Here is a 15,556-nt window from a genome sequence, read left to right as displayed (position 1 = left end):
GCCAGATGTATAAGTAAATGTTCTCTTTTTAAAAGATACACACACACACACACACACACACACACACACGGAACTTGGTAAAGTTTTATAATTTTTGAAGTATATTGTTAAATAACGGGTTATAAAATGAAAAAAAAATCACTTAGGAAATTGGAGATGGAAGAAAGATTTGTTCTTTAATTATATCTTACCCTTAGTTCTCTTTTTAAAATTTAGTTTTATTGCAGTAGCATCAGTTTATAACATTATGTAAGTTTCAGGTGCAAAATGACATTTAAAAACCATACTGATCCTTAATGCTCATAGTTTTGAATTGAGCCAAAGCAGTAAGTTTTCTCCTTGGTACTACTTTTGTCCCTCTCTCTTTTTCTAGATGTCTTTCCTTTGCCTGGAAATAATTCATTGTGCATTTACCTTATTCTTTTTCTTTTCATGTAGGATGAGGATTTTGTGGGTCGGGATGATTTTGATGACGCTGACCAGCTGAGGATAGGAAACGATGGGATTTTCATGTTAACTTTTTTCAGTAAGTACATACACACAGCAGAGCCACTTCCCACAGACTGGGCGGAGTGCTTTGGATTATGGGTGTATCTGAATGAATTAAAATAACTAGTGGAACTAATATTGGTGCCTTTTACTGAAATGTCAGAGCTTAGTACACTTTTATATTAATATCCTTTCTCTTTGTCTTCTACTTTATGTATTTCTATGGAAAATATTAAAATAATTAAATAATTAAAGTGGTTACGGGGCTGTTGCATTTATGCATGAGCCACGTTCATCTTTCCGGTGTGCAGGGCCCCTAAGCCTTGCTCTTACTTATACCTGACCTGTGCCTTTGTCTGATGAATTTTAAAAAATATATTTTTTTTTATTGATTTTTCGCAGAGAGGAAGAGAGAGGGATAGAGAGTTAGAAACATCGATGAGAGAGAATCATCGACCAGCTGCCTCTTGCACACCCCCTACTGGGGATGTGCCCGCAACCAAAGTACATGCCCTTGACCGGAATCGAACCCGGGACCTTTCAGTCCGCAGGCCAAGTTCTATCCACTGAGCCAAACCGGTCCCGGCGAATTTTGTTTTTTGTGAGGTTTTATTTTCTAACAGATCAGTCAGCATGATTTTTGTCCTCTTAATGTTTTGCATTTATCTTTTCATGTGCCTCACTTAAAGTGAGCGACCTTATTTCTTTTATTTGTTGTATTAAAAATATATGAAGGAAATGCAGTGCTTTTAGAGGTGACGTTATGTAAACTATCAAAATTTATAGAAACAGGAAGATGAATGTCTTGAATCAAATTACTTGGGAGCATTAATTTAATGTTTAAGGCATTTATTTTATTTACTGAAGTGTAAAACCTACAGCAAAGTCATGAGTATACAGTAAGGCATTTTTGAAAGTGAACAGCAGTAGCTATAATAGTGTTTCATTTGATATTCAGAGAGGATGTTTTCTTGGGTGCTGTGGGGGAGTGGGTAAGGGTTGTGGAGGGCACGTTGGGCTCTCTTTTATTCTTGGGAAAGCCATTTAAGCAAAAGCAAGTCAGAGGGCACACTTTTGCTCTAGGGTAATAGGACATGTCTGACATCTATTTTCTTTTTGCTTTTACAGTGGCATTCCTCTTTAACTGGATTGGGTTTTTCCTGTCTTTTTGCCTGACCACTTCAGCGGCAGGAAGGTATGGGGCCATTTCAGGATTTGGTCTCTCCCTAATTAAGTGGATCTTGATTGTCAGGGTAAGTCGTACATCAGAGAAATAAAAAATAGAATAATTTTGAATGTTTTGTTTTTTTCATTTGCTTTATTTGCATTATGTCAACATTTAAAATGATTTTTGGTTTGTCTTTGTTCTGGTATCATGAAGTTGAACCTAAGTCATTTGAATTGGTTCACGCATACAAGTTTTGTAGTCAAATCTAGTGAATATTGGGGCATCTCTCCTACAGTTTTTCACTACCTACTTTTTATTTTTATTTTATTTTTTATTTATCTTTAGCTGTTTAACAAGTGCTGCTCCATTAGGGGTTCTTATCTGTAAAGTAAATTAGAGATATCTTCAGTGATTTGGAAGTTAGAATTGCATGAAGTAATTTAAAGTTATAAAAGATCTAGTCTCTTCAAGTGTCTTCTGATTTCAAGTAAGTTTATTGCTATTGACAACTTTATAAATAAATAAAACAAATTATAATTCGTTTTTGGGAGTTGACTGACCACTGGGGTTTTTGAAACTTATTTATTCTAAAGAAGTTACCATTTTTTAGGATTCCAATATCCTTTTTTTGTTTTTTGTTTGTTTGTTTGTTTTGTTATTCCTCACCTGAGGATATTTTTCCATTGATCTTTTAGAGAGAGTGGAAGAGAGAGAAACATATCAATTGATTGCCTCTTTTTTTTTTTTTTTTTTAAATGTATAATAACTATTTCTTTTTTTTTTTTTTTTACATATTTTAATGATTTTTTTTTGCCCCCCTCCCTCCCTCCCCCATATCCCCTCCCTCCCCATAGTTTTATGTCCATTGGTTGTACTTATATGCATGTATACAAGTCCTTCGGTTGATCTATTATCTCCCCCAGATCCTCCTCCCCTCCCCGCTGTAATTTGACAATCTGCTTGTTGCTTTACTGTCTCTATATCTATCTTTTGGTTCATCAGTTTATAATGCTCTTTATTATCCACAAATGAGTGAGGTCATGTGGTGTTTCTCTTTCATTGATTGGCTTATTTCACTCAGCATGATGTTCTCCAATTCCATCCAGGTTGCTGCAAATGATGAGAATTCCTTCTTCTTTATGTGATTGCCTCTTGCATGCACCCTGACTAGGGCCTGGGTGGGGAGGATCTTGCAACCAAGGTACATGCTCTTGACTGGAATCAAACCAGGGACCCTTTGGTTCGCAGGCCTACACTTTATCCACAGAGCCAAACCGGCTAGAGCCAAAGTTCCTTTGAGAATCTGATAAAAGTTACGGGCTTTCCCTCTAGACAGCTAATATGTACTCATCTAAAACATGGATTTGAGGTTAAGATCCCAAACCCTAAAGAGATTTCTCATTCTTTCTCTAAATCTTCATTGTCATTTTATTAAGAAATAAAATAGTATATTTTAATACTCAGGTTTTAACATAGACAAACTGTTAAATTTTTGAACATCAAAGCCTCCAATAGAAAACATAAAATTAGTTACCAGGCGGGTTTTTTTTGTTTGTTTTTTTAATTAAATTTAAAAACTGAATTTAATTAATCAATTTGTATCAGTTAGGATGGCTTTGTAAGCAGATAACAAAAACTTAGTTCAAAATGGCTTGGAAAACAGCGGGGGGCGGGGAGGAATTATTATCTAAGAAAACAAGTCTTGACATGGAGATTAGTTAAATCAGTGTTTTATTGACATCATCAGAGACAACTGTTAAGCATGTTGGTATAGCTGCTCCTCCCTGAGGTGAAGGCATTGTCACAGAAATTCACGGTGCTCAGCAGAAAAAAGTGAACTGTTGGTTCTTTTCCTTTTCCCTTTAAGAGCAGGGAAATCTTCTCAGGAGGCTTCAATTCCCACTGTCCAGAATAACATCCTCTGAAAGGAATGTAGTTATCATTATGTACATGAGAAAGTTTTCAAGATGAAGGCATGGCTAGAGGACAAGACTGTTTTTCCATTAAAACAAATATATTTGTTTATGTTGTAAGCACTTCAAACCAGTAATATAAAAAATACTTTTATTTATTATTATTTTTAAAGATATTTTTATTGGTTTTAGAGAGGAAAGAAAGAGAGAGAAATACCAATGATAAGAGAGAATCATTGATTGGCTGCCTCCTGCACACCTCTTACTGGCATGTGAATCAAACCTTCAGTCCGCAGGCCGAAGCTCTATCCACTGAGTCAAACCTTCTAGGGCACTTTTATTATTTTTAAGAGGTAAAGGTTAACATTCATATACAAAATAAAGTTTTTATGTTTTGTGTGCCTGTAAGTTAAAATGTGAAATTATATCTGCTAAGCTGCTATGAAATGTTTTTGTTTTTGTTTTGTTTTTCAGTTTTCCACTTATTTCCCTGGATACTTTGATGGTCAGTATTGGCTCTGGTGGGTGTTCCTGGTTTTAGGTAAGTGCTTTTAACACAAAGGAGAGAAAAGATTATGTTAAATTTTAGAAGTGAGATTACTTTTAGTAAACCCTCATCATATTATTCAGTGGTAGATTAACCAACAATAAGTATAATTTTAAAAATATTTCTCTCTTAAGAATTAGGCTTTCACCATCTGAATAAAATGAATATCGATAAAATGTTCGTTAGTCGTCGTAGGTTTTTCCTAACTCATTTGTATTCACTTCTCAGGTTCCCATGACCAGTGGGACACTGATAAGAAGACTTTATAGTCTGGGTTTTTCCCCCCCTTGTGAATTATTGCCATAAACTCATAGACTTAACCCCAAATTGCTTATAAGCATATTGTAACCACTTGAACTACTCATGAGTATGTGTGTTGGATCTGTCAGGAGAAAACAGAAAATATATAGCCCTGTTAGACATAATTTCTGAAAGAACTACTATTGGATTTCCAGAATTCTTTAGTTTGTTATAAAAATAAGAATTTCTTTTGTGTTGGGCAGAGTTTTTTTTTTTGTGTTTTTTTTTAAATATCAGACATTTCAGGTTGGTCTTAAGGTTTTATTTTTTACACTAAATATTTATTTAAATTTTTTTTCTAAGATATTTTAAAGCAAAGAAATGAACATTGAGGTAAATATTGTTGGCTTCTTCATTCTTTGTAAAAAAAATATTTTTGATAATTACAGACCACTACCATTTCTATAAAATGATAGCAGGGCCATTATATCCATATGTCTATTAAAGATGGTATAATTGCCTTGCTCTGCTTCTGTGACATCTCTTTCTCCTATTTCCTAGTTTGGGCCTTTTTGCTGCCTCCTTAATTTAGACCCCTGATGGCAGTGCTACTAATGGTTCTGGCTAGCACAGTGTAGCACTATGCCCAGCAGGTACTTAATACATTCAGGACTTAACCTTCTTTGTCTCATGCATTGCTGACCCTAAATTATATTTAGAAAATACAAGTCATCCATCATGCCATTACTCATCTTTCTACTTTACCAATAGTCATTGTAATTCCAAGGACATAGAAATATGATCCCCTCCCCCATCTTTATTGAGAAGCTTAATCATAAAAATGACCTGCCAGAGAGTTACTTTGGAGGAATAGTTCCTTGCCTTTCTTATTCTTAAACTGTCTTTAAGAGAAAAGCTGACTCCTCTTCTTCCCCCAAGCTCAATCTAAGCAAATCTGAAAGAACCAAAGAAGAGCCATTAAGCATACTTTCATGTTGATTATTGGCAGTAGATAATTTAAAGAAGTTTAATGGGCTGATTTCCTTCTTTATATTGAAGATATGACATATCGATATAAATTATAATACCTTATAATTGATCATTCTTGCTATCTTGCTGCTTAGTACTGAGCAGAAAGTGGTGAGACTTTGGATGTGTATTAAGTGCATGATGGATGACCCAGTGTTTGGATCATTTTTGGAACTTCTCTTGCAGAGAGAACCAACCTTTTTGGAGTTTTTTTTTTTTCTATAAGGACCAGGTCTAAAGGTGTTTAAAAATGTGTCTAAGACTCAGGGGAGGGCTGAGTGTCTGAGCTCCCATTCGAGGGCACACCGCCTTCCAGCTCACTCTTCCAAGAGATGCAGACTCCGTGAATGTATAGAATCTGGTGTAGCCATACAAATCAATCTTACTCTTTTACTTGCCTGGTAAGTAAATGGCAGAGTGCCCTATTTGTATGTATTTCTTAAGAATGAAGAAATAAGCGGTTAGAGTTGAAAATAAAAGAATCACTGTAATAGGTAAGGGGATCCTGACATCTAGTGGTCAACATTATGTACTGTTGACAAGAAAAAAAATAACATGGCAAGAAAGGATGAAACTTGTTTTCACTTGAGAAAATCAGTTTATAACTTCTCTCTTTTTTTTGTTTTGTTTTGAGTTAATTATCTTGGAATGCTTTTTTGGAACTCAGAAGGTAGATTTTGATAATGTTTCTTACTGAGGCTTTCAAATGTAGATGTTTAGCCCCATCGTTTTTTATTTCCTTTTAGACCAATTAGATTCTGAATGTGCAAAAGGCTTTTATTTATTTTTTGATATTATGGGTTTGTTTTTTTAAAATGAGAAATGGAAAATTCGGTGTGGAAATCCTTTGAAAGCTTTGGAGGAAGTTGCTCATGTCTTGATAGTTTTTAGTAGAAAAAACGATGAATTAGTGCTATCAAGAGGGACATTTCCAGGGAGGAGACTTAATGCAGAAGTTATAAATTTATTTCTGGTTTTTCTTTTTTAAATTAGGCTTCCTCCTGTTTCTCAGAGGATTTATCAATTATGCAAAGGTTCGGCAGATGCCAGAAACTTTCTCAAATCTCCCCAGGACCAGAGTTCTCTTTATTTATTAAAGGTATTTAAAAAAAAAAATCAAACTTTACTCTAATCCCAGTGTAAGGATGTGATAATTGAGATTTCTATTCAAGTTCAGAGTGGAGTGTACCTCCTGTGATAGGGGATATGGAGAAGGTAATGAAACTACAGTCCTTGCCTTTTAGCAGCTTCCGGTTCCATGAGGGGTGTTTCTACGAAAAGTTGTGGGAAAAGGTAAGTTAGCGAACTGCCATAGGAGGAAACATTATCTCATGTTTTGATAATATAGACAAGGCCGGGGTCTTAGTAGTCATCAGGGTGCTGGGATATTTGGCTGAGTCTTGGGATTTAGATCTTTGAATCTCAAATCTCGAAGTCACTGCTTATTGTAGTTTCAGTTCCAGAAGGCAATACTGGGAAGAGTTCTATCAGCTGTAATTAAGTAGGACCCTAAACCCCCAAGCTGGGAGAGACCATGTGTTCTTTAGGAACTCCTTGTGCCTGGACTTCTAACAAGCCCACCAAGGCTTCCATTCCTTAAAAACTAGGGATGCTTTTTTGGTGCTTTGTTTCAGGGTTGCACCCTGATTTTACCATTCTGGTGGGGAGTGGGGGTGTTAAACGAAAGGAAGAGGAGAAAAGGTTTTTTCTCCTACCTAGAATAGGAGGACTAAGCCCTGTTAGAGGCTCTTTGATCTAAAAGAGAACAGATGGTGATTACACCAGCCAGGTTTCTCTGGTACCAAATCTAATGGTCCTCCTTGGACTTTACTCTTTATCCCTTAACACTCTTGAGGATGGTGGATCAGCCCTGGCCTGGCCCCTAGGTATCTTGAGCAACATCTTGGGGCCAGGACAGTTAAAGGTAGCTTTTATATTAGTGGAAATTAGCTGGGTGGGGAAGAATTTCAGAATCACCTGAAGCAGAGTTGAGAGCAGAAATTCAGGATGAGAAGTATGAAGCTTGCCCAAGGGACCACAGTTTGAAATACTAATATCTTGAATACTAAGCCCATTTGCAGTGAAGCCAATAGAATTCATAGAGCAGCACTTTAAACTTAGTGACATGTTGGCTCAATTCAAGGCTAACACCATCTGAACATCAATATTTTGTTCAATATTTGCTGTTGGGTTATAGTTTATTTAGCTAATCATATGCTAAGGGTGGAGTTCTCAATGTTGAAGATTTGTGTAGGTCTCAGAATGTATCTATATAAAAGCCCAATATGCTAAGTGTCTGACCTTTGGTCAACTGCTCTACCAGTCACTATGACGCGCACTGATCACCAGGGGGCAGACACTTCAACCAGTATGTTAGCTTGCTGCTGGGGGTCCAGTCGACTGGTACTGAGCGAGACAGGCCCAACCACCCTGGAGCCAATCTCCCTCAGTCCCTCCCTGGCCTCTAAAATATTTCTTCTAATTAATTTCCTTTCAATGCGCACAAATTCGTGCAGTGGGCCTCCAGTGTTTCTAGAAAAGAAAGTATTTAATTTGCCAGTTGGTGGTATAGCATTGAAAGTTTTAAGCAGCAAAATATGATGAGAACTTGAGTGTACCAAAATTTGTTTCAAGCATGCATAATAAAAACTAACACCAACTTTTCCATATATCAGATATCGTATTAAACACTTTACATGTATACTTTTATGCAAGTAACAGAAGGCTTTAGTGCTAGATAAGCTCAGATACATGCAGGTGGAGTGTATTCATAGCGTTTCTTATAAAAATTCAAGCATAAAAGAACTTAGTTTTGTGTTGGTCAAAGTTGTTTTCTTAAGGAACTATGCACTTTTATTTGAATTAATTTTAGTCATTAAGAATACCAGTGTGGCCCTAGGCAGTTTGGCTTAGTGGGTAGAACGTTGGCCTTGGGACCAAAGGGTCCGGTCAAGGCTCCTCAGGCCCTGGCCCTGGCCTTGGACCTTGCCAGAGGCAACCAATCAATGTGTTTCTTTCACATCGATATTTCTCTCTGTCTTTCCCTCTCTCTCCACTCTCCCTAAAAAATTAAAATAAAATAAAATAAAATAAAATAAAACCCAGTGTGTTTTATGATTTTTAAAAAAGAAAGGTTAGCCGAAACCATTTTGGCTCAGTGGATAGAGCATCGGCCTGCAGACTGAAGGGTCCCTGGTTCTATTCCGGTCAAGGGCATGTACCTTAGTTGCGGGCACATCCCCAGTAGGGGGTGTGCAAGAGGCAGCTGATCGATGATTCTCTCTCATCGATGTTTCTAGCTCTGTATCCCTCTCTCTTCTTCTCTATAAAAAAATCAATAAAATATATATTTTTTTAAATAAGAAAGGTTATGTTTATAGTGTGCTTAAATTCAAGCATGACCTGAGTTTGAATTAGGTTACAAAATCTGAACACACATGAACATTGACAACACTGGCCTAGGCCTTGATGCCTGATGATGGGTCTTTCTTTGTATCTAGGACATCTTAACTCTAAGAGGCTTATTAAATGTTCTTTGTAGTTTTATGTAATTACAATTGTCATCTTTTTTCTGTCTTACTATATTTTATAGTCATTTCCATGTTTTGGATGTAACTCTTACCTACCACAGGTTCAGAAGTCAGTTAATCCTTTGGGGGTACCATAGCTCACCTTCTTACAAAGGGCATTAAAATCACCTGCAGATTTAGATTTTTCCTAAACCAGTGGTCTGCAAACTCACTAGTCTGTAACAGAGCCAAATATTAACAGTACAACAATTGAAATTTCCTTTAAGAGCCAAATGTTTTAAATTTAAAACTTCTTCTAACACCACTTCTTCAAAATAGACTCGCCCAGGCCATGGTATTTTGTGGAAGAGCCACACTCAAGGAGCCAAAGAGCCGCATGAGGCCTGCAAGCCTCAGTTTGCCGACCACTGCCCTAAACCAAAGTATACTGAGGGGACAGATTTTCTTTAAATAATGTTTTCTCTAAGTCTAGTCAAAAGGTAGCTTTGAATTTTTAAGTGGACTGAGATCACAGCTCTGTTCCCTTCATTCTTGTGTTAGAAGCTCAGTCTTTATTGAGGAACTGTACACCTTCATCTTGCTTCTATTCAATAATACCTAACAAATGGCCAGAGAAAGCGTGAACTTTTCAGGTTTATTGAATTGTTAGGCACTTTATTTAAAGTTCTGTAAATTTGTTGATTTTTTCCCCCTCTTCTTTTTCTGTTAATCCTCTCTAGAGGATATTTTTCCCATTGATTTTTAGAGAGTGAAAGGGAGGGGGAGAGACAGAGAGGAATATGGATGTGAAAGAGACGCATTGATTGATTGCCTCCTGTACTTGCCCCAGCCAGGGCCAGGGAACAAACCCAGAACCTAGATACCTACCTTTGAGCAGAATTGCACCTGCAACCTTTGGTGTGCTGGCTGACACTCCAGCCTTTGGGATACAGCGGCCAGGGCTGGTTATTTTCTTAAATCCTCACCCAAAGACATGCTGAGAGAGAGAGGGAGGGAGAGAAATTAACAGCAGTGTGAGAGAGAAACCGGTATCAGCTGCCTTTGGTACATAGCACATGCCCTGACTGGGAATTAAGCTGGCAGTCTTTCAGGGCACAGGACTACACTCAACCAGTTGAGTCACTTTGGCCAGGCTGGTTTTTATTTGTTTTGATTTTCTAAAATCTCTGAAATGTTTCATGGTGTATCCTAAGTGTAAAATGAAGCATCTTTAGGGTTATGGTCTGAACGAGGCAGTTCTTGGAAATAATGCTGTTGGATCTGTGAGGTTGGTTATAGGCCTGCTTGTCTGAATTTGGGAGTCAGAAGCCTTAGATTGGAGTTTCAGGAGTTCTCAAAAACTCTGAGGTTTGCGAGCTTCCCCCATTGGAGTGCAGGGTAGGGTTTCTTTGCTCTTCTGTCTGACTGGACTGTTCTATTATAGTTGATTCTAAATTATTCCTGACATGCCTAGAGGATTCAGAGCTCTAAATTAAGGGTTTGGGGACTTAGCGCAGCAACTGGAATTCTAATGACTTCCTTACTAATTTTCAGTATACCCAGGGGGGTAAGCTATAAATTCATGAGACTGAATTTCTTTTGACAATTGATAGGGAGAACTATCCATCTAGATCCAAATATAGAATATTTTCTTTCTCTGTTTCAGAGGAAATTTAGTTTTAATTAAGTTTAAATATGTGCTAGAAAACCATTATGTGAAAATAAATATTTTATTTTCTTTCATTGAGACTTCTTTTTTTTTTCTTTAATAGAGATGTCACTAGTTAAAAGTTAGCTAGAGGCTTACTTCTTGTAAGCCAGAAAGACACTGGTAGGGAATTTTAAAAATAACCTTGCTAGAACAAAATAACTTAATTCCCATGCTGTACTAAGATCTAGTATTTTACTGGAAAAGGTATAGGAATAGTGACTTTTCACGCACGCACACACACACACACACACACACACACACACACACACCTTGAAATGACCCAGGGGTTCTTTTTACTAGTAACGAGCCCAAGTAGATGTTATAAAAGCCGAGCACTAAAGCTCATGTGTTACTAGCATAGGGGCAGCTTACATGGTTCCCTTATGAAGCCCATTTAAGGTTAAAAAAGGAAATCTGGTTTCCTACCTAAAGCCGAAAAAGCCAGAAGGAACTGCTGGAGGTGGCACATGGGCATCAAGAAGTGTGACAGGAAGCAGAAAAGACAACATGTTCCTTCTGTGTTGTAAAAAAAGAAACAGATACCTTGTAGAAACATCTTTATCTGAAATGCTAAAATATGTGATGTATTCATACTTTCTCTTACCAGCACTACATTTGTATGCACTAGCACTCCTCTGGTGCTGCCGGGGCATCGAAGGTAATTAATCGCTGCAAGGTGGTAGCACAGTTACCTGGTGTCTGCTATTTGAAAAGCACTTGTGCATATGAAGCATAATAGATTTTAAATTCTCTTATTTTAACAACATCTGAAAGAGAAACTTGTAAGATCTGGCATTAATGAGATAATAAGGCTCTTTGTAATTAGAAAGTGATTGATAAGACTGGTGAGCTATACCTGCTAGTGTTAAGATAGTTTAACCTTTTCCATATAATGATTTAACTTCTTCCAAATGTTTTCATTTCCCTTTTTCTATAGTATTCCCTCCCCCTTTAATATCTCTTATTAGAGAAAATTCACCTCAAGCTAAAGTTTGATTTATTGGACGTGTTATAAAGTAGCAAGATAGTAAAAATGTTTCCAGTGTGATTTTTTTCTTTAAAAAATCAGTGTCCAAGAAGAAATGGTTGTCTTCCTCTTGCAATTAAATGATTCATAGACTGTTGAATTCCTTTTGCTTCTGAAGTATGATGTACAGTTTAGTAATGATGTCTGAGGCCCTAAAACCTGTCTTTCGTCCAGTTCATGTTCCACCATTATAATAACAACTGTGCCTCTTTAAGTAGTCTTTTTCATGTGGAGTTTGTATGGTGATTAAGATCACCCATAGCAACCCATGTAGGTTGTCCTCTTAGTGGGTTTTTAATGTTTTTTTGGGTGACTCTGGCTTGAGGGATCTATTAAAGCTAATTAACTGCTGTGGAAGCAGTGAGGAAAGTAGCTTGGTAGTCATCTGGACTGTATTATATGTTTTTGCAAACTCTAGTGTTTCAACTTAATAATTGTTACATTAGTTTTTATCTATTTATGGAAACTGATAAAACTGAAGTTACTTAGATTTGTATTGAGTCTGGACTCATTGCAAAAACCCCCATTTGACATCAGTCCACCAATTTTCTTTTTGTTTCTGCTTGGCTTTTAGAATTTCTTAAATTCTTGCATCTTTGACCCTGCACATTTTTAGGTTTTTCAGTCTAAAGAAAAGTTTCACTTGTGCCAGTATCATTGGTTTACTTTAAATCAAAACACCAACTGAATTTGGAGTTTGGTCAAATATCCTATCTAATAAAAGAGTAATATGCAAATTGACCATCACTCCAACACAAGATGGCCACCATATGGCTACAAGATGGCCACCACAAGATGGCCTTCAGGGGAGAGCAGTTGTGGGCAATCAGGCCAGTAGGGGAGGGCAGTTAGGGGTGACTGGGCTGGTAGAGGAGTGCAGTTGGGCGAGACCAGGCCTGCAGGTGGGGAGAGTAGTTGGGAGTGACCAGGCCAGTAGGGTAGGGCAGTTGGGGCAACCAGGCCGGCAGGGGAGGGCAGTTAGGGATTACTAGGCCAGCAGGGGAGGGCAGTTGGGAGCGACCAGGTGTGCATGGGAGGGCAATTAGGAGCAATTGGGCCATCAGGGGAGTAGTTAGGTGTCAATCAGGCTGGCAGGAGAGTGGTTAGGAGTGATCAGGCTGGCAGGCAGAAATGGTTAGGGGTAATCAAGCAGGCAGGCAGGTGAGCAGTTAGGAGCTAGCTGTCCTGGATTATGAGAGGGATGTCGCATGTTGGGAGAGGGTGCAGGCTGGGCTGAGGGACACACACCTCATAGCGCGCGCGCCCCCCCCCCTTGCATGAATGCGTGCACCAGGCCTCTAGGTAAGTTTATAAAGAATATGTGGATTTCCTCCAATGTTTAGCTTCTCTGCATTTTGTCAGCCTTTTAAACATGTACATAGAAGTCTAATCAGAAAAGATATAAAAGGGCTGCTTGTGGCTTTTATAGTAATTTGGAAAGATGGAAAAGTAAGCTAACGGCCTGCCTATATATGAGGTCATCCAATTCTCTTGGTGCAGAGTAGCATAAAGTACTTTCTCAATAAATATTTGTTAAATAGTTAATGTAGCTCTTTCTTTTTTTTTTTAAGCATTAATATAGGGAATTATTTGTATTTTTCCCCATTATTTCCATGAGAACTAAAACAATTTATTATGCCAGTACAGAAATGCCTCAAAGTATTAGATGAAAACTGCATTTAACAAAATTTATGGACATTATTTATTTCAGTCATATATATTCCATTTTATTTTTATTTATTTGTTTTTTTAATTCTCACTGAGGATATGTTTATTGATTTTAGAGAGAGGATGGGAGAGAGAAAAACATGGATCTGTTGAGTCCCATATACACCCCAACCGGAGATTGAACTCAAAACCTTTTGGTGTATGGGACAACTATCAAAGGAGCCACCTGGGTAGGGCTATACAATCCCTTTTTAAAAAGTAGCTTGGGGCTACAGATATCTTTTCTTCAGAGACACATGCCCAAAATAACGTTGCCTATTTTTCTAATTTATTTTTAAAAGTACTTGTGATAACTCTGAGTTTACAAGTCATTTTTTAACTTTGCCACACTCTGAGACAACATGACTTGATTGGCATCCTTACTAAAATCTTCATTGTATGAGACCTGGCAGCTTTGGCAGGGTAAACAATAGCTTCAGGTGTATTAGGAAAATGACCTATGTATGTGCTTGGATCTTACTGTCTCTTTGTCTTCAAGTTTGAGTCATTGCTGTTGAGGTTAAGTGTGAGATGAAGTAATTGCTACTTGCATTTCATTCTTTTGTTAGGAAGTTTGGAGAGCGAGACCCCCGACTTCATAGGTTTTCAAGAAAACATTCAAGTTCTTTCTAGTTAGTGTCCTTGATAACTTTAAGAACTGAAAATTTAATGTTTATTGATTGCTTTGATGTCAGTGTATAGTAATCTTAAAGCTGTGTTAAAATGTATTTCTTGTGTCTCTAAACATTCTGCCTTCTTTTGTGACCACATCCTTCTCTCAGCCAAAATAACACACTAACTAGAGTTTCAATATTCAATATCCTTCTCTGGCAGATGTTTTCTGGCAAAGGCCTTCCTGCGTTTATGAATTCTCTCTCAAGAAGCAAGAGAACACCTGCAGGAAGTGAATCAAGATGCAGAACACAGGAATAATCACCTTCTTCAACAAAATAAAGTACTGTTGAAAAAGATCATGTCTCACTATTTGTTCCTAGATGTTAAATTTTAGTAGTTAATGCAGAATTCTGTAATCATGGAATCATTAGTGGTTAATGTTTGAAAAAGCTCTCGCAATCAAGTCTGTGATGTATTAATAATGCCTTATCTATGGTTTGTAGTCATTTTAAATAGCATGAGCCTTGTCCCTGTAGTCACTAGGGGGCAATCTTGCTTTATTCATCTTCCATCTCAAAATGACTTTGGCATAAAATACTTTAGTGTAAGATAATGTGTAATGCTGGCCATTTTAAAGGGGTTTTCTCAAAAGTTAAAAATTCCTTATGACTGCATTCATTTCTGCACATAATCATATTTACTGTGAAAATTAATCTAGAAATTGATGCAATTGTATTGTGAACACCTGAAAACAAAACCATAGTGCAAATACATTTGAGGTTTGGTCAAGAATATGTTCTTAATTGGAAAATAATAAGCATTAATTTTTTTTATAGTTTGTATTCTAAATTTTGCAGTACCTGTTGTTCTTTATTGTGTGCCTAAGGGATTGTAAATGTGTTGTTACTGTATAAAATAGAAAGGACAGGAACAAATACAGTTTAATAAAATGCAATTCTGGACACTTTCTGTATGATTAACATCTCCTATCCCTTCTTTTTCTTTTTCTCTTATCTCCTAATGATGATTAGGCCAAGGGCTGGGAGTAGGGAGGGGATTAATTACTAGGAGCAAAGAATTTGCTTGGAACTTTTGAGATGATCCTTAACATACTGTATGTACTACTTGCTTTTACAATGTGTTAGCAGAAACTGATGTGCTATAAATGTAGAATGATGTGCTTTCTGCCAAGTGATTATTCACCTTGGTTTGCTATGTTAAGACTGTAAATACAACAGAACATTAATAAATGTCTCTTGTGTAGCAAATTTGTTGTAGATTAGTGTTTAATTTTTTGGTTTGCATTTGATTGCTAAGGCAATTTTTTTTAATCTTCATTCATTTAGATTTAATGTAGAATAATTCAGTAAATCTAAACAAATTGGTCTTGGGCCAATTTTTTTTTCTTTTTCAGTACAGGAAGTTCCTCTCTTTCAGATCATATTCAAATCATTCCTTAAAATGTATGTGAAAATTGGTTCTGCAAAAGAGAGTGGAATGAAATATAAAGGAGTTGTAGAGATTTTAAATCACCCTGCCATTCCCAATTATGCTTCATTTTTTAGACATAATCTTAGATAACTTATTTTCAATATTTCTGC

General features: G+C 37.0%; 1 protein-coding gene and 1 long non-coding RNA gene across 6 annotated transcripts in view; one reads left to right on the top strand and one right to left on the bottom strand.

The window, feature by feature from the left end:
• Positions 1–15,223, top strand: part of NDFIP1 (Nedd4 family interacting protein 1) — a 40,345-nt gene extending 25,122 nt beyond the window's left edge. For 2 of the 5 annotated variants that reach the window (XM_036423653.2, XM_045576875.1), the window contains exons 4-8: positions 439–526; positions 1,618–1,742; positions 4,045–4,111; positions 6,380–6,485; positions 14,175–15,223. In XM_036423653.2, the coding sequence (XP_036279546.1) occupies positions 439–526; positions 1,618–1,742; positions 4,045–4,111; positions 6,380–6,483 (384 nt within the window). In that variant the 3' untranslated portion in view covers positions 6,484–6,485; positions 14,175–15,223. Of the gene's footprint in view, positions 1–438; positions 527–1,617; positions 1,743–4,044; positions 4,112–4,720; positions 4,751–5,266; positions 5,352–6,379; positions 6,486–14,174 lie in introns of those variants that run through there. The other 3 variants (XR_006740732.1, XR_004985583.2, XM_036423654.2) reach the window with 3 other exon arrangements.
• Positions 5,138–5,989, bottom strand: LOC123651800. Its single transcript, XR_006740733.1, has 2 exons — positions 5,650–5,989; positions 5,138–5,234 (listed from the first exon to the last, which is right to left on the bottom strand). It is a non-coding gene; the product is annotated as an uncharacterized LOC123651800 (long non-coding RNA).
• Positions 15,224–15,556: the final 333 nt, after the last annotated feature.

The sequence above is a fragment of the Pipistrellus kuhlii genome, unplaced genomic scaffold (genome assembly GCF_014108245.1).
Source record: "Pipistrellus kuhlii isolate mPipKuh1 unplaced genomic scaffold, mPipKuh1.p scaffold_m20_p_8, whole genome shotgun sequence".
Classification (NCBI taxonomy): domain Eukaryota; kingdom Metazoa; phylum Chordata; class Mammalia; order Chiroptera; family Vespertilionidae; genus Pipistrellus; species Pipistrellus kuhlii.
Note: the sequence above shows the minus strand (reverse complement) of the source record. Positions and strands in the feature narration are given on the sequence as shown.